The sequence below is a fragment of the Phascolarctos cinereus genome, unplaced genomic scaffold, assembly GCF_003287225.1.
Source record: "Phascolarctos cinereus isolate Bilbo 61053 unplaced genomic scaffold, phaCin_HiC Scaffold_4;HRSCAF=312, whole genome shotgun sequence".
NCBI lineage: Eukaryota > Metazoa > Chordata > Mammalia > Diprotodontia > Phascolarctidae > Phascolarctos > Phascolarctos cinereus.
This window is the reverse complement of record NW_027555847.1, coordinates 516,779,116-516,801,647: the sequence shown is the minus strand read 5'-3', so window position 1 is coordinate 516,801,647 and position 22,532 is coordinate 516,779,116. Positions and strand designations below refer to the sequence as shown.

Below are 22,532 nucleotides of genomic sequence, written 5' to 3'. Positions count from 1 at the left end.
CTTTGCTCTCCCAATTCCACATCTTATGAACAAAGTTTAAATTTTTTTTAAAAAATGGTTCCTCCTTTCCTGGTAAATTTACTTTTATAGGACTAATATGAACAAACACACGTGCAAAAATATTACTTACCAAAAAAAAAAACTTGGAGGAGGGGAGGAAAACTCTTAAATAAAGCACATTAGTCACAGAGAAGAATGACCTAAGATCTTACCCAATCATCATTTCCTGTTTTACTTTTTTGCAAAATTTATTGCTCAGGTTTAAGATTCCACAAAATCCTACATTCATCCAAAGATTGTAAAAACAAAAGGTCTCATCGTTTTGTTTGAAACCATATTGTAACTTCATATTATTTTTTTTCCCATTCCCAGTGATTACACTAAATTCCTCACTGAGAGTTAGAGCATGCATAAACTTGGCAATAACTTTCTCTGGATCCACAGATCTGGAAAACTGCCTAAAAAGGCCTTCTTCAATACTTTAAAAGATCTGCGACTTCTTAATATTGAGCACCTAGGCCAGCAGAGTGTGTCTGCTCCTGCATTTTTCGATGTATTTTTCATTCTAGGAAATTCAGCCAGAACCTGGTTGCTCAGCTTTGGTATTTCGTGAAATGTGTTTATTTTGGCCTATCTGCCTACCAGATTCGCTGTGGCTATCCAACTCGGGTACTGGGAAACTTCCTCACCAAAAGTTACAATTATGTCAACCTCTTCTTATTTCAAGGGTAAGTGTTCTCAGTCTTAATCTCAACTTCTTCAGAGAAGGGGTTTGCAGGTAAATAGCCCTATTAGGGGATATGGGGCAGGAGCTCAGTACATAATGATTTTATGATTTTAGAGAAGGTATGGCAAATTAGGTATTTATTTTGTTTTATTTTTATACTTAGATTTATCAGTGATCTTATCAATGTGAGTACTACTTCCACTGGTACAGTTCACAAACCATCTATGCTTGTCCTGTATAATCTGTGGCCATGAAATTCTGTAAATTCTCTATAAAGGATACCTAAGTACCCAATGAAACCTATTGGAGATGTTCTTATCCATGTTGAGTTGAATATAAGCATATTATCTTAATAGAATTCCCATCTTGTTATTTGCCTTAAGGCCCAGCTTCTGAGGAGCAGAATTAGGTATACTTCAAATGAGTGCAGAAATGTGACGCAATCATCTCTTCTCTTCTTATGTAATACAATTCTTTTGGCATCCACTACCGAGGAACAGTTAAAATCCTTTCATATTAAATGTGCTGTGCCTACATATCTCTCTAGTCATAATTTAGATCCTCAGGGAGGCGTATTTCCAAATATATCATTCATTGCTATTTTTTCACTCCCCAAAGTTGCTTCTTCAAAATACTTTTTCTTTAGTTGATGTGTACTACAGAAAATCTGAAAAAGTAAGAAATCTATAAGAATGGCATGACCCAAGGCTCTTTTTAAACAGAAACTGATGATTTATCTTGAAAGATACAGGATAATGCCAATTTAATGACTAACTTAAGTCAGGGCAAGAGAAGACACCTAGTATTAAAGCTCATTAATGTCAATTAAGGATCTCCAATCCATATTATTCCCTTCTAGTACCGGGAAGGATCTGGCTCAATGATTGCCAAATGTTGTATTTTGAACAATTAGTAGTACAAGTGTTGTTTTTTTTTAAATAACACTTTGCTACAGAGCTCTAGTGATCAATATGCTATAGAATGGCACCTGTTGAATAGCTGTGTTTCTTGTTACCATCCCAAATCTGGTTCAGAAAGCATTGAATCCCTTAACCTTCAGTGAGGCCCTCTTGCAAGGTCCCCTTTTATCATCAACAGATGCTTGACTTGCTATATTCAGCTCCTGATGATGCTTCCTGAACACTGAGCAACTTAGTTTAAATACTTTTTTTGTCCATGTCTCTATTGACTACTCTGTTCTGATTCATCATGTAACAAATTCAACAAATCTGACTAGCATAAACGAATTTATCAATAAACAAGTGAATCGATATCAAAATCTTGGCTAAAGGAGAAATCTTTGGTTATTAAAATGATTTGAAGAAGGTCTACTGAGGTTCCTTCTGACTCCAAAGATATGTGAGTCTGTGGAAGGCTCATGGAAAATGATAGCCTTTGTACCAAACTTTAATAGGACCTTTAAGATAAAAGAACTGTCATTTCCTGAACTTTATACTACATGAAATCTTATTTGCTTTGGTTTAGGTTATCCCGGAAAAAGGTTTGAAATTCCAAGGAACTGCTTAAGCTCCTAAATTAAAATAAATTATGTAGGAGATTTTTAATCTCTATCTCTCTAATAAAATACGATTCTTTGTCAGGTTCCGCCTGGTTCCATTTTTGACTGAATTGAGAGCTGTGATGGACTGGGTGTGGACAGACACCACTCTGAGCCTTTCCAGCTGGATCTGCGTAGAAGATATTTATGCTCACATATTTATTCTGAAGTGCTGGAGGGAATCCGAAAAAGTAAGAAATCTATAAGAATGGCATGATCCCAAATTCTTTTTAAACAGACACTGACTGTTTATCATGAAAGATACAGAATACTGCCAATTTAATGGCTAACTTAAGTCAGAGTGAGTGGAGACAGCTAGTATTAAAGCTTGTTAATGTCCCATTGATGTCAATTAAGGATCTCCAATCCATATGAATTGGGAATTCTGGACTGATTCCATATTACCTTTGTCAGAAATAGCCTCCAGATGCGTGATTGCTTTGCCAGTTCTGTGCTGAATTTTTCAAAGGGCATAATAGATTCTTATAGGAGGGGGAAATGGTGGAACAGTCTTCAAAATGGCGCATTTGGGAGAGGGAGGGAATGCTGTGCAGGAAAATCAGAGTTTGTGTTCCCACTTTATGAGCCTCTTTTACTAATCCATACTTTGATGTGGGACAATTTTTTAACCTCCTGGATGGTTCATAGCAACTGCATATATTGGTAGAACCACAACAACTATGCATATATTGGTATAGTAAATACGTGCAGTTGCTAATTTTTTTGTGTGATGAATATATGATCACAGTAAAGTAGATACTCTAATTTCCATCAGTGCCTTCCAGTCCTGTATGACCTTTGTCCACGCCTTATCATAAATCCTCCACGATAAGTCCAGCCAATGTATTTGTTGTCTTTTAGATTACAGATCAAAAATTAATAAGCATCTTTTGCTAAATATCTAATTTTCAGTCTGATTTTATTTTTAGAAAGAAAGGTATGGAAATGGAGACTGACTGGTGTCTGCAACAATAATACCAAACAAATATATAATAAAATATAAAATGTCTCTGGGCCTCATCCTGGTGAGAAAAAGCTAAGCAGAACTGTAGCCCTGCTTCTGACCCTTATTACTATTAGTTTTGTACTCTCTGAGGACAGGAATTATTTCTGTTTTGTCTTTGCATCCCTAGGACCTGGCATAGCACCTGATACATAATGGTACTTAGTAAATGCTTACTGATTAGTTGATGGATTACACAGTTATCACAATGGTAGAAATATTAGATTTTCAATTTTATGATTTTGTAAATCCTTGTGTCAATATTCTTTTATTTATGGATAATGAATAGGGTAGAAAGAGGGATAGAAAGTGTTATGACTCAGCCCACAATCAACAACTTCTAATTTCTAAAGAAGTAATAAACAGAGGGTTCATCTGAGTCTGACAGAGTGTAGGGACTTTAAATCCCTCTTGTGTGTGTATATCTGTGCATGCACACACACACACACACACACACACACACACACACATCCTTACTCTTTTAAGGCTATATATCTGTGAATTAACCCCATTTAAAGTTGGTTACCAATCTGAATTAGGGCAATTTCTTTGAGTTCACAGAATTTTCTTACAACAAAGAAAATAATTGACCAAATCCTCCCACCACTTTCATTCCTGTGTTTACCAGAAAATGAGTGATTAAATGGTACATAGGAAGAGAAAAGAAAAATCTACACATGATACTTACATATTAAAATTAAATATAATTAATGTATTCTATGCAGTCAGCCTTAGGGCAGAAAATGGGAGGTGCTGAAAATTACCAAGTTAGAATAAAGTGCAGTTCAGGAGAGAAAAAAGGAAAACATACTAGTAACAATGAGGGTATCTTAGATTTTCCCTTTTCATATGGGAAAAGTCCCATCTCTGATATGTTCAGGGGGTTCTTTTGCTTCTAAGGGCAGTGATCAATAGGCTAGCAAGGTGCTATCTATTACTTCTGCTCCAAATTAAGCTCTTTGGAATCTTGAAGTAATTGGTTTAATAACATGAGTGGCATAGGACTGGAATGCCCTTTTTTCCTATTGTTACTGGGCCATAATAAAGGGACCCAAAAGTCTTTTAGTGATGATCCCAGGTGCTATGGAGCCTGTTACGGCTTAGGAGTGCACAACCGTGAATTCACATTTGTGGAGATTCCTTTTTCAACTGGCTTTATGTGTCGCAAAGCAAAAAATAAAAACTCCAAAAGCAATTAAAAACAATTAGGTACATAGGACAATAAAGAATTAGTACAGCCACAATATTTCCAAACCCTAAATATTTCTAACCCTCAATTTCCTGGCCAATGCCTAGACAACAGCCTTGGGCTGTTTTCTCAAGTGCAAGGAGAGAATATTTTCCAGATTGCTGCTTATAGTTGTCCCTTGGGATTTTACTTATGAATGTTATAGCAGCAATGAACTCATACTCATGGATGCTGGTATCATATTAAGGAAATGGGGCTTTATTTATTAATATAGAGAGATATGTGGATGTTCTCTAGCAAGCAATATCAATTCATTTACCTTCCCAAAGGAAGGCTGACATTTAGAAGTTAAAAAAAATTCTGAGGCCCTATGTGGCCTCAGGGCTGCAGGTTCCCCACTTCTGGCCGGACGGTCCTAGGAGTGAGGCTATAAATTTATTCTTTTGTAAGTAAGGCATATATATATACATGAACATGTATATATAATATATAAAATTATTCTATACATAATAACAGCAATATTGTTTTAAGAATGACTGGAGGAGCAGCTAGGTGGTGCAGTAGATAGAGCACCAGCCCTGAAGTCAGAAGGACCTGAGTTCAAATCTGGCCTCAGACCAAACACTTGACACTTACTAGCTGCGTGACCCTGGACAAGTTACTTAACCCCAATTACCTAAAAAAAAAAAATGACTCGAAGCAAACAAATCATTTTGACTATTATAAATACCCAAATTAATAATAAAGGACATATAAAGAAAAACACTGTCTGCATCCAGAGAAAGAAATGGGTTGAATCTTTAAGGGATATATGAACATCTACAGACAGAGATGGGAGCAATCTATTCTAGCTATGGGAAATGCCATGAACAAGGGTACGAAGATAGGAAAGCAAAGAGTGAGAGAGACTAGTCCAGTTTTGGTTTAACATAAAGTATACTAGGATGAGTAGGAAGTAAGAGATAAGACAAATGGATTGAGCATGTACATAAGGGTTATCTATGGAACAGCTAATTGTATATCACTGGGCTACTGGGTGGTATGACTAGAAAGATATGAATTCAGGCCCTTCCTCAGATGCCTACTGACTGTGTGACCATAGGCAAATCACAGACTTCTCTTAGTCTTTTTTCCCATCTGTAATAGCATCTACCTACCAGGGTTTCTGCCAGGATGAAATGGCATAGCATTTGTAAAGGGCTTTGTAAACCTTAATGCACTGTATAAATGCTGCTACTGTTTTGTTGTTGTTATTTACTCCTTCAGTCATGTCTGACTCTTCATGATCTCATGGACCATAATATCCATGAGGTTCTCTTGGCAAAGATACTGGAGTGGTTTGCCATGTCCTTCTCTAGCGGATTAAGGCAAACACGTTAAGTGACTTGCCCAGGGTCACACATGTAGTAAGTGGCTGAGGCCCAATTTGAACAATGGTCTTCCTGACTCCAATCCCAGCCATCTAGCTGGCCCTGCTGCGGCTGCTACTACTACTACTACTGCTGCTGCTATTACTACTACTACAACCACTTATCATCATCATCATCATTTTTTTCATCTCAGGCTTGTTTAGGCTGAAATGACTACGAAGTCTTTTATCTTGCTGATTGCCTCCCTGAGTCATTATCCTGTCATCTTAAAACACCAGGCTCAGGACAATGAACCTAATTCACTATACTCTTCGGCTTTATGAACAGATAGCTAAATTTAATAAAGTGCTATATTTCCATTCTTATTAAACAGCATGAACACCATTTTCATTTTGCCCCTGACTGGAAATAGAGTTGATGCTTTCAAATCCATTGTTAAAAAATAAAAAGTACTTATGTGAGAAGGAGGGGATAAGGGAGAAAATGTCCTTATTTCTGGATATTCATCTACCTGAGGTAGGGTGATCTCTCCTGAAGACCTACGCCTAGCCAGAAGAGGTCTGATGCACCAGAAAATTTTGCCCATTCTATGTCTCTATGGGTCCATTATTAGCAAACAACACCCTTTAAACAGTCTTGATCAACAGCTAGAAGTTGGGGATCTCTATTCAAAGGGCAGTCCTGATTCCAACATAATTATTTTCACAAGCTTTATACTTGTCACCACTAGTGGACCACTTACCTTGTTGATCTGTTTCTCTTACAGAGATACCCCCAGCCTCGAGGACAGAAGAAAAAGAAGGTTGTGAAGTACGGCATGGGAGGCATGATCATTGTCCTGTTGATTTGTATTGTCTGGTTTCCCCTCCTTTTCATGTCTCTGATCAAGTCTGTTGCTGGAGTCATCAACCAGCCCCTGGATGTCTCTGTCAAGATAACTCTGGGAGGTTATCAGGTAACTGTCCAGTTCAAAAGCAATAACAACTATTCCTGAACTTCTGTTTCATATTATTCCTCTGAATTATATCCTGGGATGATGGGTCCAATTCATTCTTCACCCCAGGAACTAATCCAAAGACTTTGAGATGTTTATTTCATACCTCTGTTATCTTATTTAACTTTGGCTTGTCAATATAACTGTGTCCCAATGAACATGAACATTATTTAAATGCTCACTGCATAGTTCCACTGGCAGGGCAAATTTAAATACATGCAACTGCTTCTGAAGATTCATTGTACATGCTCATTGGAATCTAGCTATACTTGATGCCAAATGAGGGGCTGGGGAGAGTAGGATAGAACTCAGACTCTAGCAGGGATGAGAGGAAAAGGGGACAGGAATAAGCATTTAGAACCAACTACGTCCTAGGCACTGTGCTAAGTGTCTTACAATTATTGTCCCACTTGATCCCCATAACAACCCTGAGAAACAGGTGTTATTATAATCCCAATTTTACAGATGAGGAAACTGAGGCAGAGAGTTAAGTAGCTTGCCCCGGGTCACACAGCCAATAAGTACCTGAGACCAGATTTGAACTCAGGGCTTCTTTATTCCAAAGAGTCATGAGACCCATGAGAGTAAAGGAATCCCTTCTAGAAATACCTGAGATGTTTATTAGAGTGGATAGTCCCAGAGATGTTAGGGCATTTGATGGCTTTTCTTTTCATGTTACCAGAATGAAGAGTTAAGTGGAAGTTAAGGTCTCATGCCCTTTTTTGTCTTGTAGCCTATTTTCACTATGAGTGCTCAACAGAGCCAGTTGAAACTTATGGAGCCAACTTTGTTCAAAGCATTTCTAAGGAATTATTCAACAAATACTGTAAGTAAATGTACATATCAATTCCCTATTAAAAATTCATCATCTAAATGACCACAAAAGGAGCTAATGATATTTGTCAATGTTATAGAAGACTTGAGGTGGAAATGCTGAGGGAACAGAGCATAAACAAAATATGGGTCCTTGATGGGCAGTCTTCTGACTTTAGAAGTAAGGCCTATGTGGTCCAAGGTTATGCTATTTAAATTACAGAACATTTATTGCTTGTGCCTACAATGTGTCAGGCACTGTTCTAGATGCCAAGAATACACCTACAAAGTTGAGACAGTTTCTGCCCATTCACATGAAATGTAATTGAGCAAAACAGTAAGAGAACAGTGCTTTTATATGGTGTAATTTGGTAACTGGTAAACACCATAAAGTCATTAGTGTCATAAAGAACTACTAGCATCAGCTGTAAGAAATCCATGGTCAGGAAAATGGTGAAACACTCTAGATAAGTATTATTTTCTGAACTGGCTGGGATTCAGATTCCAGTGACTCCACAGGAGAGATTCACAGTTGCACAGTGAAACAAGGTCAATTTTAATGACAGACAGGAATCTGGGGAAATTAACCACTCCTTCTCCAATGAGTATAGTTGGTTGGGCTTTGATTAATGACAGCCACATCAGCCATATAGCTCACTATGGCCCCAGTTTCTAGATTGTGGAGTATATGGCAGGCCTTGTCAGTCTTTAGTCAGAAAATTTAAAAGCGGCCCTTAGTTTTGCAGTTTCTTCTACGTCTTCTACGTTATAAAGATGCTACGGTTGGGACAGACCACTTTTCTAAATGAACACAAAGCCTCTTCCCCACCAAGGAGGATGCTTTTGTGCCCTTTTGAGTCTAGGTATTGATAAAAACGGGGTATTTTATTGAAACTGAAAAGTATAGCCAAATTTGTGATCTAAGGACTTTAATACTGTCTTAAGATGAAATCTTCCTTAGCTTGACCTTGTCCAAGGCAACTAGAATAAAGGGAAGGCAAGATTTAGGGATGTTGATTTCTAAGAAACTTAAACAAAAAAAAAAAACTTAACATGTGGCTACCTTATCACTAGAGAGAGATATGGAGTATAGTGGAAATAGGATCCCAGAAATAAATAGAGAATGACTACCATATTGATAATTCTGGAGTTAATCATACTGCTATACTACATGTCTTCTTAAGAAGCTATCAGAATTATATACAAAAACATTCAGAGAAGGATTGTTTTCCATACTCTTTGAGTGGTTAAATGTTCTATCTAATTGTGCTTACAGAATGCTATGCAATTTCTGGAAAATTATCAAAGAGAAGACATAACAATAGTAGAACTGGAAGGAAATTCAAATTCTTTGTGGACCATCAGCCCTCCCAGTAAGCTGAAAATGATAAAAGAACTCAAGGATTTTAATAATAGCTTCTCTCTTGTTTTTTCATGGAGTATCCAGAGGTAGTTACTATATTTCTTTACCTAATTTCCCCTTTTTTTCCCTCACGGGGAAAAGATGGAGGTGGGGTGGGATATGGGAGGAAAGGAATTATATTAACAGCTGGATCATGATCCACTGTCTCAGCAACTCTTATTCATTTTTAAGATCAAAATCCTCATTGGACAACAGAGATTTATGCAGAGCAGGGGTTCTTAGCCTAAGATCTATGAACGTGTTTTCTTTTTATATTTTGATAACCGTATTTAAATGGAATTAATTTTCTAACAATCCAATATATTTTATTTTGTGCTTAAAAACATCACTGTGAGAAAGCTTTCATAGGCTTCACCAACTGGTCAAAAGAGTCCATGATTAAAAAAAAACTTAGAAATTCTGACCTAGAGTTACAAAAACATCAGTAGCAAATTTATTAAATTTATTATCTAGACTTTCTGACTGTTCTCCTTTCCATTAGATATTTTTCCTTGAATACTTGAAAATGCCATGATATAGAAATACTAAATATGAGTTTGTGAACATGAGAAAGGGGGAAATGGAAGATGACTTACAAAATGAATAAAAAGTATATTTCCCTTTCCTTTCAAGTTTCAGGTTCAGTGTTTAAAGCATCTCTGATCCACAGAAAGGACCTTGTAGTTAGATAATGCAGTTTTAGCTCATCATTTAGCTCTCCCCATAATTGGCAGCCCTAGAAATTCTAGACCTATAATAGCCCAAGAGAAATAGGAGGGAAACAAATAGAAAATGATATTAGAAGCAACGAGGCATCTGGGTGACATGACTAAAGGAGAAAATGTTGACTTATACCTTTCCACTCCTTACCTGAGTCAATGATGAACAGTTGGGAGCTCCTTGATCGAATTCTTTTTCCTGCTTTGGCTGGTAAGAAGTGGATTGCCTAGAGAAGCCTCTGCTAAAAGCTACAGTTGTTATCTCAAAACAAACAAACAAAAAAGAAGCAATAGTTGAGAGCAAAAAATAGGAAGAGAATTATATGAACAAAACATATTTGTCATTTTTTTCTTAAATGTATAAGGGGAGGGAGAATAAAGTACATATGATAATTTCTGTAAAATTTTACTAAGGTAACCTATTAAAATATTCTGCACTGAGTTATTCTTTTATTTGTCCTATTCCCTGATCTAGTCAAACCTAGAAAGTCAAGAAATGAATTTTTCAAGAGTACATGACATGAGTATTTTGGGAATTATTTAGAGGGTGAAATCATAACACAAAAGAATGATATTGCCATTGGTACCACAGTGCATCAAGCATACAAGGTGAACACATAGAAAAACAATGGGTCACTACCCTGAAGTCCACCCTAGCTTTCGAAGGCAAGAATTTAGAATTGAGAGTTTATTTTGGACCAGCTTCAAGCATCATTCTAAGGACAGACAAAATCTATCATCTGAGAATCAGCCTAGCTAACTACAACGGAGCTCTGCTACTAGTAGGCTAGCCACGGGCAATAAATTCTTTAACCTTGACAACACCTAAGATGAAGACAATTAAAAGATGGCCCTCAGTCTTGCATAGTTCCTTCCGTGTCTGCGGAGATGAAGTAGTACAAAAGGGGGAAAAGTAATAAAATATCTATAAATATTAATTTATGAAGTTAAATCCTTGTATAGTTGCCGAGTGGACATAGTTTTAGAACATGTGAACCATTTCAACACTGATATGCTCTCGCTATTAATAAAACTAGAAGACATAAGCAAGTTGCAGCTAAATGAGTGAGTTATTCAGTTTCTCCAAGTAGATGCAAATAAAGGAGTTAGCAGATTTGGTTTCATGATATGCCTTAAAGCAACAAGACCCATGATTTCATAGAACACTTTATCACCTTTGCAATGTTCATGATAAACACATACAAAAGACTGTCTTGAGGATAATTGCAACTTGGTGCCCTTATTTGTTGCACAAAGTGAAGAATTAGAGAAATTCTGTGGATACCTTGATAAGATCTTCTGGTCTAAATGAATATACCACTTGGTAACTGTGGATTTTAGTGCAAACATCAGCTTACTGGAAGATGATAAAGAGTGTTAGAAAACAAGGTTCAGAATTAGAAAACAAAAGAGACCAAATGCTCATAAACTACTTATGCTAATATAGTTTGAATATTCCTTCAAAAATAAGATTTGAAGGTGCTGAACATGAAGAGTACCAAACAACATGATAAAAAAGGGAATTGACTACTTAATGACAGACAGGAAGTGACTGCTTACTACAATGTGAATAATTTCCATATCAGGTGTTTATTATGATCAACTAGTTACAACAAAGATAAAAATCAACATAAAATTAGAAGAAATTATAAAGATAAGAAGAAGATATGGTACATAATGACTATGGCTTCAACCTGACCTATTCAAAAAAGCTATTGATGCCAAAAATGGGAAATGTATAAAGAAAAGACATCAGTATGAACCATCATCATTGCTTCCAGAAATTTGATCACTATAAAGGAGTCACTGCAATGAGGAATCCAAAGGCACCCAGAAACTGAACACATACAAGCAGAAAGACATGGCACTTAGGGCAACATAGTTTTAGAATTTAAAGTTATCTGCAAAATATTGTACAGGAAGAGAGTTAAAGATTATAAGCATAAAATTATAGAGTGGTGGAGGGAAAATAACTATGCAGAAAGCCAAGAATGAAACTCAGTTAAACTATCCTAAGATAACTGTCAATAGAACAAAAGCTCCTTGAAAGAAGGAACTATTTCTCAGGTTTTCTTTGTGTATCTAGCACCTAACATAGGTAATAGACAAGTTTAGAAAAGGCACAGTTTTGCAGGGTAGGGGAAAGCTAATGAGTTCTCTTTTGGACATGTTGAGTTTGACTTGCCTATGGGACATCTAGTTAGGGGGAAAAAATCCAGTGAGCAGTTGGCGATTTTAGAACTGGAGCTCAAGAGAGATAAGGAATGAATTTGCTATTTCCACCCCATGTTTGCTAATCACCTACATAAAGATAGTAATTTAACCCATGGGAACTGATGTGATTACAGAGAGAGAGAGAGAGAGAGAGAGAGAGAGAGAGAGAGAGAGAGAGAGAGAGAGAGAGAGAGAGGAGAGAGGGAGAGAGATATTAAAGATTGAAAAAAGCTATTAAGAAATAGCAGTTAAGAAATCATTGGTAACCTTGCAGAGAGGAGTTTCAGTGGAATGGTGTGGTTGAACACCAGAGTACAAAGGGTTAAACAGTGCGAAGAGAAAGCATAGGAGAGAAAGGGAGAAGAAAAAGTGTAGATGAGGAGTATGCATAATGTTTTCTGAAGTTTAGCAGTGAAAAGGAGGTATAGGAATGGGATGGCTTCTTATTTTATTAATCATAGTTGCTCACCAGGTGATAATTACACAATGTATAGCAGTAGAGAGAGTGGGGCTGGGGCTATCATTCTCTACTCACCTATGCATTCTTGTTCCAACTCCCCCAATATCCTGTACACATGCAGACCTAATCTTGTCACTCATCCCTTCTCTTTCTCTTTGAAGCTTAGGCCTGGCCCTAGGTGGGGGAAGAAAGAATGGCAGAACTCTTCTATCTATATGATAGCAAGAGTCAGGGCTTACTTCATAACCAGACCCAGGTGGACCAGATGTCTTATTCAGTGGCCCCCCACATCTACATGGGGAGGGATAATCAGTAGGGTAGCTGCAACATTTTGTGGAGCTAAGATTTTATGGCAGTTTATATGGATGGCAATAGGATGACCTTTTCCACCCCATGTTATTATGGTCAAGTGCTCAGGGTACCCATGTTCCAAGGATCCTCCCAAACTGCTTCTCACTGGAGAAGAGGGAAAGAAATGTTGCTGCTCTGCTTTAAAGCTTGACACTTTCCATTCAAAGATGAGGAGTCAATCCCTGTCTCATTTCTGTGCCTCCTTCTCAATTTTGGCTTAAGTATAAAGCTTCCAGAGTAATTAAGGTTTGAGCAATGGTCAGGGACTGATTTTTCTCAGTCCCTGGTGGAGAAAAATGAGCAGCATTCACTGGAAGCTTCCTGAATGTTGATGGTCCTGCCCCTCTCTTTCACCTTTTTTTTTCTTTTTTTTTTTTTTGCAGAATGTATATGTCTCCTCTCACAGCCTTGACAACTAATTTAAAAGATTACTAAATACCTGCTGTAGATAACACACTATCACTATGTTCTTAGGAAAATCCAAAATGCCATGTCCTTGCCTTCATGAAGTGTATAATTGGTTGTTATATACCTTAAAGACATCAACATAGCGCTCGAACTCTCTGTTCTCTCTCATTATAGCTGCATGTCCAGCCTACCTCCTCTTCTAGTCAGGCATGTTCTTGATGGTGTTGACCCCTGAAATAAATAAAGGTATTTTTGTTAACCAGTTTTAAAAATCCACCCTCTAAAAACTGTTGGATGAAAAACAATTTTTAAAAATCCTATGTCTGACTATCTTTGTGCTGATTGAGCTACAGGAAAATTTAGTGAAGGAACACAACAGTAACAAAGTCTTTCAATCACTCAATATTGTTTTCCTCATCTGTAGAACCACTCTAAATGTGTTGTGATGTACTTGGATTTTTTTTTAGTTAAGTGAAAGAGAGAAAAGTGAAAAAAAAAAAAGACATTGCCAGCAAATATGGTAGAGCCCAATGCAAATTTGGTGAACTGAGTAGGATTGATAAAGATATGTTTTGGTTTTGGTTTTTTAATTGTCTACAAGGCTAGTTGATGTTTACACTTACTTTTTTTATTTGTTTTTGTGTTAACAGAAACCTCAGTCTGGGTGCAAAATCAGAAATAGCATCAGATAAGCTTTCTTTTAACCTTGAAAATGAGACCAGAATTTCTATCGCAAACATGATGTCTGACTCCAAAACTACAGCGACACCAGCGTAAGAACACTTTTTTTTGTAATGTATTTTAAAAATATATATGTGTGTATGGGTACATCTATCTATCTATCTATCGATACACACATACATATACATATATACATACATGTATGTATATATGTGTGTATGTGTATGTGTGTATGTGTATATGTATGTATGTGCATATATGTATATATACATTATATATACATATATACATACATGTATGTATATATGTGTGTATGTGTATGTGTGTATGTGTATATGTATGTATGTGCATATATGTATATATACATTATATATAGTCTTTCCAGCAAATATGGGGACTCTGAGATGTAGGGATTTGGTAAAGGCAGAAATACAGTGAAATTCATTCACAACTTCTAACCAAAGCAGACCAGATTCTCAGCTTGCTATGCTGCTGACCTTACCACACCATCTTTTCTCTCCTGCTCAGGGGAGGTGTTTTTCTCCCATCTATTGTAAATGTTTTAGAAACAGGGGTCACAATGACATATTCCTTAGAAATGCTTAGTAATAAAGAGCATCAATTGTTGTAATTCTCTTGATTCATTAATACAAAGCCTCTAAGTTTACATTAGAATACAGCCTGATTTCTGCCAGTGAAGGTGAGGTTCAAATGACCAAAAAGGACCTAAAGAGGTCCTGTAGGCCAGAGGTGAGGGAAACACTCCCAGTGCTGCCCAAACCAGATTAAAATATAATTGGGAAATATTTAACAAAATAAATAAATGTACAATGAAATCTAGATAATATTACATTTTTAAACTAAGTCAATATGTAGCCCATGGGGATCCTTATCTACAGCTTTGTGGCCCCTGTTTCTATTTCATTTTATGCTGATTTAGGCCGTACCTTACTGTCTTGTTAGTCAGGACCACATATCCTCTATCCTACATACAACCAAAGGATTAGCAGGGAATTGTATTTCTATTTGCATTTGAAATTTTAAAATTAGCTTATCTACACAACTTATTTGAATTTCTGTCTGGAATTAGTTGGCTTAGTAATATTCAGCAGCTGATGATGCAGTTAAGTTCTATAGAATCCATTGGAATATCAACCTATCAATGATGATTTCTACAGAGGGCATAGATGTGTGAACCTCTTTCATCTTCTGACTAGCCTCTTTTAGGTAGAATAAAGGCTAAACATTACCTCCTTGTTTGTACAGGACTATAAAAGGGATATATCCATATTACCTCAAAGCTCCTAGTGATGCCAATACAAAACCCATAAAGCAGCTTTTAAAAGGTAAGTATTACTTACATGAGATTTTTGTAAGTTGTGCCTATATGGTATTTGTTTTACAACTTTGGTATTTAAGTGTTTCTACCCTCTCGTTGACTATTTCCCAGTAATTTTCATTTATCTGGCACATAGCCATCATCTTTTTCCCAAGAACAGAAAGCCTTCACTGCCTAACCTTTACCAATCAGAAGGATGAATTCACCCACCCTTGAAATACTCAGCCGCATTTCCTTTCTCCTATTGACTCTCTCAGGCCAGTGATTGACTTACTCCACATATAATGGCTTAAATTATTGATTTTTATCATCTCTTTGCCAATTTCCCTTGGTATCACTTAACAGCTGGATTTTATTTTATTTTATTTCATATAATAACTATTTATACAGATCTTAGAGTGGCCATATATCCCTTACAATAGAGAATAAAATTAACTAACTTCATCACAGGGATTTTTGATGATAGAAGATCATGGTCCATTCTACCACCAGCCCCTCCCCCCCAAAAAATATCCCATCCTATGCCCAGGAATTTTTTTCATAATAATCTCTCATTTACTTGAATGAAGTTCACTTAAACCAAATCATGATCATCTCTACCACCATCAGCACAACTACCACCAAATTTGAATGTCCTCATGCATGATACTTTGCAAAGCAAGGCAAAGATCTATATGGTCCTTTATCTTCATGAACTTTTGAAAAAAAAAATAATTCCAGTCACCATGTTGCCAAACAATTCCTCATTGTCTATAGTTGTTATTTCAAACCTTTTCCATATTCCTCAGTCCCCAGACCCGCCCCTTCCTGTCTCATTCTCAGCAATAGGCCTCACCTCCTACTTGTAATAAAATTATGACCATTCTAAGTTCTCTCAAATGCATTCCTATCTTAAAATGTCACTGCAGTAACAACCTTAGTATTTCTTCACCCATTTTTTCCTTTCTGTGGCCTCCCATTCCCCATATTCTTGATCCTATTCTCTCCCACTTCTAGAACTATGTACCATCAATTAACCTCTTGCTTTTCGCACCTCCAATCTCTACCTCTCTACTGGTTCCCATTCTTCAAACATGAATAGGTAGGTAGGTCCCAACTATCCAAAAAAAAATCTTTTCACTAGAATGTAAATTCTTTGAGAACAGGAGTTTTTTCATTTTTTTTTGTTTTGTTCTTATATATACAGCACCTAGAATAGTGTCAAATATGTTTGTTGCTATTTGGTCATTTTTCATTCATGTTTAACTCTTCATGACCTTATTTGGGGTTTTCTTGGCAAAGATACTGGAGTGGTTTGCCATTTCCTTTCCAGCTCATTTTACAGATGAAGAAACTGAGACAGACAGGGTTAAGTGACTTGCCAGGGTCACACAACTAGTAAGTATCTGAGGCCAAATTTGAACAAAGAAGATATTTCTTCCTGACTTCAGACTTGGCACTCTATCCAGTATACCACCTAGCTACCCTGCCTAACACATAGAAGACACTTAATAAATGCTTGCTGATTGAATGGCTAATTTTCAATCAGGAGGCCTTATTGAGCTGCTAATCTATGTTTCACCTTCCTTTCATTATCCAATTTCTCTTTAAGAAAGAAAAATCTTTTGATTAATTGCCTTTAACTCTGTTATATTCATCACTCTTTACTTCCCTGGAGTCTGATTTCTGACGCCATTCCTCTACTGAAACTAATGTTCTAAAAGACTTCCTAGTTGTCAAATCCAGTAGCATTTTTCTTAACCTCACTGTTCTTAATCCTCTAACATTTGACATTATTGGTAATACTTTCTTAAAATTTTGTTCGTTTGTTGATTTCCACAATTTTGTACTATTCTGACTTCACTCCTTTATCTCAGACTATTTCTTTTCTGTTGCCTTAACAGAATACTCTTCTCCTTTCCCTTAAATGTGCATACTCCTTAAATATCTGTTCTTAACCTTTCAGTCCTCTCTTTTCACTCTCTTTGGTGAGAAGAGCACTAGTCTAGGTATGACAAGGGAAATGGAAGGGGAGGGAATAAATGTTTATATAAGACCTACTATGTGCTGGTCACTGTGCTGAGTGCTTTTACAAATATTACCTCATTTGATCCTGACAACAACCATGTGAGGTAGGTATTAATCTTATCCTCATTTCATAGTTGAGTAAACTGAGGCAAGCAGAATTAAGTGACTTGCGTAGGGTCACGCAGTTACTAAATGTCTAAGGCTGGATTTGAACTGGGGTCTTCCTGACTACAGTCCATCACTCTACCCACTGAATCACCAACGGCATCAACAAAGACTAGATTGGAGTCCCAGCTCTACCATTTATGAGCTGAGTAAGCCTGAGTAAGTCACTGGACTTCCTAGAGCCTCAGTTTTCTTATCTGTAAAATGATAAGACTAGATACTGTTCCAGCTTGAATAATCTATGAATAAGCAAGTCTACAAACCCCTATGTAGATTAACTTCCATGCAGACTTCTAAAACAGTATCTCCTCCTGCAACCTCTCTTCTGAGCTCCAGTTCCATGCTCCCAAGAGTACAATGAACATTTCCACCTGGAACCTTAATTTCATCAGAAGAAAAACCAAACTCATCATTTTCCTAACAATGAGAGGTATCCATACACCCAACTACATTTTTTCTGACTTCCTTATTTCTATTATTAATGATAATATCATTCTCTCAGTCACCAAAACTTAAAAACTCAGTGATGTCTTTTACTTCTTCTATCACCTCCCTTTAATCCTATCAATTCTTCCTTTGAAATATTTATTACATTGACAATATGGAGAGTACACAGAAAAAGATGATCAGAGAGTGATGAGTCAAAAGACCATACTATACAAGAATTGTTCAAATGAGTTAGGAATATTTACCCTGGAAAGGAGAAGCTTTGGGGCAATGGAAGGCACTTGATAATTGTCTTTGAGTATTTTGGAGGGTCAGAGCATGGAAGAGAGATTACACTGCTTTTACTTGGCCCCATAAAACAGAACTAGAGGAGTACTGAAAAGTCATCTTCTCTCATTTCACATGTTGAAATTTTACCTGTCCTTCAAGGTCAAACTGTTTCTCTCAATCTCTCACTGATAGCTGCCCTCTATGCCTTTTCTCATGTTATCTCCCTCTCATGTAATGGACTGATTGGTCACTCCCAAACTCCATTTCCTTTCTTTAAGGTCCAGTTTAGGTACCACACCTCCTCCATTAAAATATCTCTGACCTTCTGCCCCACAGGAAGTGATCTCTTCCTTTTCAGATTTTATATAACATTTTTCATGTATTTCCCTTTTGCATTTATCACTGTCACTTTAACTAGAGTTTTTATGATCCATTCTCAATCTTATTTGTCATAGCTATTTTTGTATCACCGACACTTGACATAGTACCTGGCACATAATAGGTACTTATTAGATGTTTTTATTGAACTGAATAGGATTATTTGAAAACTGATTGACGTATGCCAAATTTCTGAGATTCTCGTTTAAACTTAACTGTATTCTTCTTCCTTTCTAGATAATAATTTTAAAGATATCACCATCATTTTGTCCCGAGACAATAGCAGTGTAACTGAGAATGAGTGGTGGGTTCTCAACCAGCTTGGAAACAAGTTACATAACAAAGATACTCAAGGTTTGGAACTGGTGGTATTCAATGACAAAGTTAGCCCTCCCAGTCTTGGATTCCTTGCTGGCTATGGGTAAGGGATAATTTCACTCGTGGAAATCTAAAAGTCTACCTTCATGATTTTTAAATTTGGATAACAGAAATATTTTATTTTCAGAGTGATAAAATCATAGTGCTAATAGGCCTTCAGAGTCCATGAAATATAACCTCCTCATTTTATAGATCGAGAGTCTGAGGCACAGAGAGATTTTACCAGTAGTCAAACACTTATTCAGTTACATAACCAGGACTAGAACTTAAGTCTCTAACTCCTAGTCTAATAGTCTTTCTCCTAAACTACGATGTACTTAAATTTATAAAAATGTTTGTGCATTTTATCTCCCTACTTCAGGCATCTTTTAGAGTATAAAGCACTAAGCAATTATAATCAATTTTGTCCCATAATTCATTACCTGGGTGCTATCTCTACTTATGCCTACAGTACCAATATAGCCAGTATAAATTTTAAAAAATTAATATCGTAAGAGAACTTTGTTGTCAGAATAATATTCTATATGTGATATTTGATGTATATTGTATTTGTTACATGATATCAATATGCATGTATACACACATACGTACATATATATGTTCAGTCCTTTTCATTCATGACCCCATCTGGTGTTTTCTTAGCAAAAATACGAGAGTGGTTTGCCATTTTCTTCTCTGGCTCATTTTGCAGATGAGGGACCAAGGCAAACAGGGTTAAGTGATTTGCCCAGGGTCACATAGCTAGTAAGGGTCTAAAGTTGGATTTGAATTCAGAAGATGAGTCTTTCTGACTCCTGGCCTAGCAGTCAATTCTCTGGGCCACTAGCTGCCCATACATACATACATACAAATGGTTTAACTCAGATTTCACTAAATTTTGATTTGGGAATTGGAGGTACAAAACTGACAGGTTATTTAAGCAGCATGTAGCTATAGCCTCTGGTTCCCCCTATGTTAACTACAACTTTCCCGAGCTTCACACTCTTCCATTCTACTCCAGCCTTTGGCTAAACCAGATTTCATGCCATCACTATCTCTATTGATTTAAAAAGATGGCCATGTTTCCCCCTGCCTCAAATTTCTATCTTGCAATTACTACTGAAAGTATGGCTAGCTACCTACACCCAAGGCTGAGGAGCATGTGTGTATGTGTGTGTGTGTGTGTGTGTGTGTGTGTGTACCCATTTTCCATGCTATGAATAAGATCAAGTTCTTTATAGGTTTATGGGTCTGGGTAAGCTGACCTATGTTCTCTTTAAAGTCTAGAAGGTACAGTACAGTAAGGATTTTATTTTTAAAATATTTTTATTTTATCTGTTATTCTTATCATTTAATGATGTAATTATATGTCTATCTCCCATTTCACTTTTTTTGAACAATTTCCCTTTCTCTTTTCACAGTATTATGGGACTGTATGCTTCTGTTGTCCTCGTGATTGGGAAGTTTGTCCGTGAATTCTTCAGTGGGATCTCACACTCCATAATGTTTGAAGAGCTTCCAAATGTAGATAGAATTTTGAAATTGTGCACCGACATTTTCTTAGTGAGAGAGACAGGGGAACTGGAGCTAGAGGAAGACTTATATGCCAAACTGATATTCTTGTATCGCTCGCCAGAGACAATGATCAAATGGACTAGGGAAAAAGACAATTGATGCTGTGAGATGCGAAATGCAAATAAAATTGACATTTAATTTTTTTTTAAAAGCACAAAATTCTCAGAAGAACCAAGTGTTTTATAGGTGGGCATTGATGGCCTTTCCCAGACCTCTTGGAATCCATATCACCTTTCTGACTAAGGGATGATGGTGAAGATTGGTTTTGATGTTTTTAAATTCCACTTCTATCAAACCATGGGAACTTGCTTTATAATGTTGTCAGCAGTGTCTGGCATTGTGGCCAAGCAAAAGAGCCATATTTATGAATTCAGAGAGGACCAAGAGGGAAAGGAACGAAAAGAAAAGATGCCCCCTGGATGGTTTAACTGGGCCTACAATGGTGACACAGTTTGGGCATACAAAATCCAGCTTTCCATCACTAACTGTGAAGAAGCCATGATGGAAAATCAGGAGACCGCCAGCACACAAGCAGTGGGGTATAGCAACATGAGGCTGAGTCTCTTCGCCCTACCTGTTTCTGGCAAAACAGAGCTATTGACACATTGAGACCTCAAATAGAGAACAAGCCTCATTCTAAGCAAAAAGATAACCTTAGTGATAATCTCTTACTGCCTTATTTTATTTGAAAAAAAATTATATGAAGAAAATTTCCATGAAATATCAATGACTTCTCAGGAAAAACAGAAAACAAAAACAACAGTGAAACCTATTTTGCTAAGATCCTGCAAATCGTGAACACCAATGACGACGACTGTTTTATGAGGTTATTTGCTTCACAGTTACTGCTCCTCATTAGATATAGACATACAGTATAAAACAAGGCAGCCCAATTATATAAGGAGCACTTTGACTTTATAAATCTTTAATAACTGAGGTCATAAGCATTTTCCTGCCTTTTCCCCATCCTTTAACATGCTTACCCCTCACCCATTTTGATGATTTAAGGCAATGGTTTTTCCAGTATGTGACATTTTCCTTCCAGTTTTTCAGGTATACCAAAGTGTTTACATATTCCAACTCACATTTTTACATCCAAGACGGGTTTTTTTAAGTTCATAATTATGAAAGAAGTATGTATATGAGCTTGGGGAAAATAAAATGGCCTTTTTCTTAAATTATTATCATTGGTGATACAACCTCTTCATTAAAGAACAATGTAGCATGAAAATTTATGATTGAAATGTAGTTTTCATTACATGTTAACTTATGGTTTCAAAGACGAACATTGAGCAAACTGAGGTATGTGAAAAGAATATTCTGGGTAGTTTAGATTTGGGAATGACACAGAAATAAAGCCCATGTTGTACAGTCATTTTAAAGATACTCATTATTCTGCCATTTTGCATGGAATATTTGAAAGGGGTTTGGGGGAAGTGTCTAACCATGGCATATACCCAGGAATGAAGAAACCCCAATGGAGATGAAGAATCAGGTCTTTTCCTCTTCGCTGCTATGTATGAACAATGTAATGGGTTACCACTTAGCAAATATCAAGGTCCTAAATTCTAAAGAGAAAACTATTATAGTGAATATGGAGCTTTAACAGCAGAGTTCAAATAATGTTCAGCGCTTCCAAATAAATATTGCACATTTGTTATTATACTGTGAAAAGTATCACACGTTCGACCCTACACATGGCATCTTGAAATAAATTGCTTCAAACCACTGTAACAATAAAATTGAATCAGTAAATGGAACCCTCTGGAAGACATTCTGATTTCCCAACAATGTGAAGGATTCTCAATGTGTATGTTTTTGATTATGAGTCCTTTGCTGTGAAAAAAAAAATCAACCTCGGGAATTTTCAGAGGGTAGATTTCATCTAGGTTAGGAAATAATAGTAGCATCACCACCGGATATAAGTATCGCATGGGTGTATGGGTGTAGTAACTGCTTTATGGTCTTTTATGAGCTGCCTAGACCATGGACAGGGATGACTGTCAACCCAGTACCCCAGTCACTTCTGCTAACTGACCCTTCTCTGAAGTCATGTTTTGTCTGTCTAAAAGTATGATTTATTTGGTATGAGCGCCCATGCCAAG

At 36.7% G+C, this 22,532-nt stretch overlaps 1 protein-coding gene across 4 annotated transcripts in view; it reads left to right on the top strand.

The window, feature by feature from the left end:
* Nucleotides 1–22,187, top strand: part of PIEZO2 (piezo type mechanosensitive ion channel component 2) — a 505,350-nt gene extending 483,163 nt beyond the window's left edge. For 3 of the 4 annotated variants that reach the window (XM_078153522.1, XM_020985555.2, XM_078153521.1), the window contains 9 exons: nt 570–728; nt 2,329–2,476; nt 6,614–6,802; nt 7,575–7,667; nt 8,931–9,103; nt 13,859–13,981; nt 15,156–15,235; nt 18,733–18,916; nt 20,274–22,187. In XM_078153522.1, the coding sequence (XP_078009648.1) occupies nt 570–728; nt 2,329–2,476; nt 6,614–6,802; nt 7,575–7,667; nt 8,931–9,103; nt 13,859–13,981; nt 15,156–15,235; nt 18,733–18,916; nt 20,274–20,526 (1,402 nt within the window). In that variant the 3' untranslated portion in view covers nt 20,527–22,187. Of the gene's footprint in view, nt 1–569; nt 729–2,328; nt 2,477–6,613; nt 6,803–7,574; nt 7,668–8,930; nt 9,104–13,858; nt 13,982–15,155; nt 15,236–18,732; nt 18,917–20,273 lie in introns of those variants that run through there. The other variant, XM_078153523.1, reaches the window with a different exon arrangement.
* The last annotated feature ends 345 nt before the right edge of the window (nt 22,188–22,532 follow it).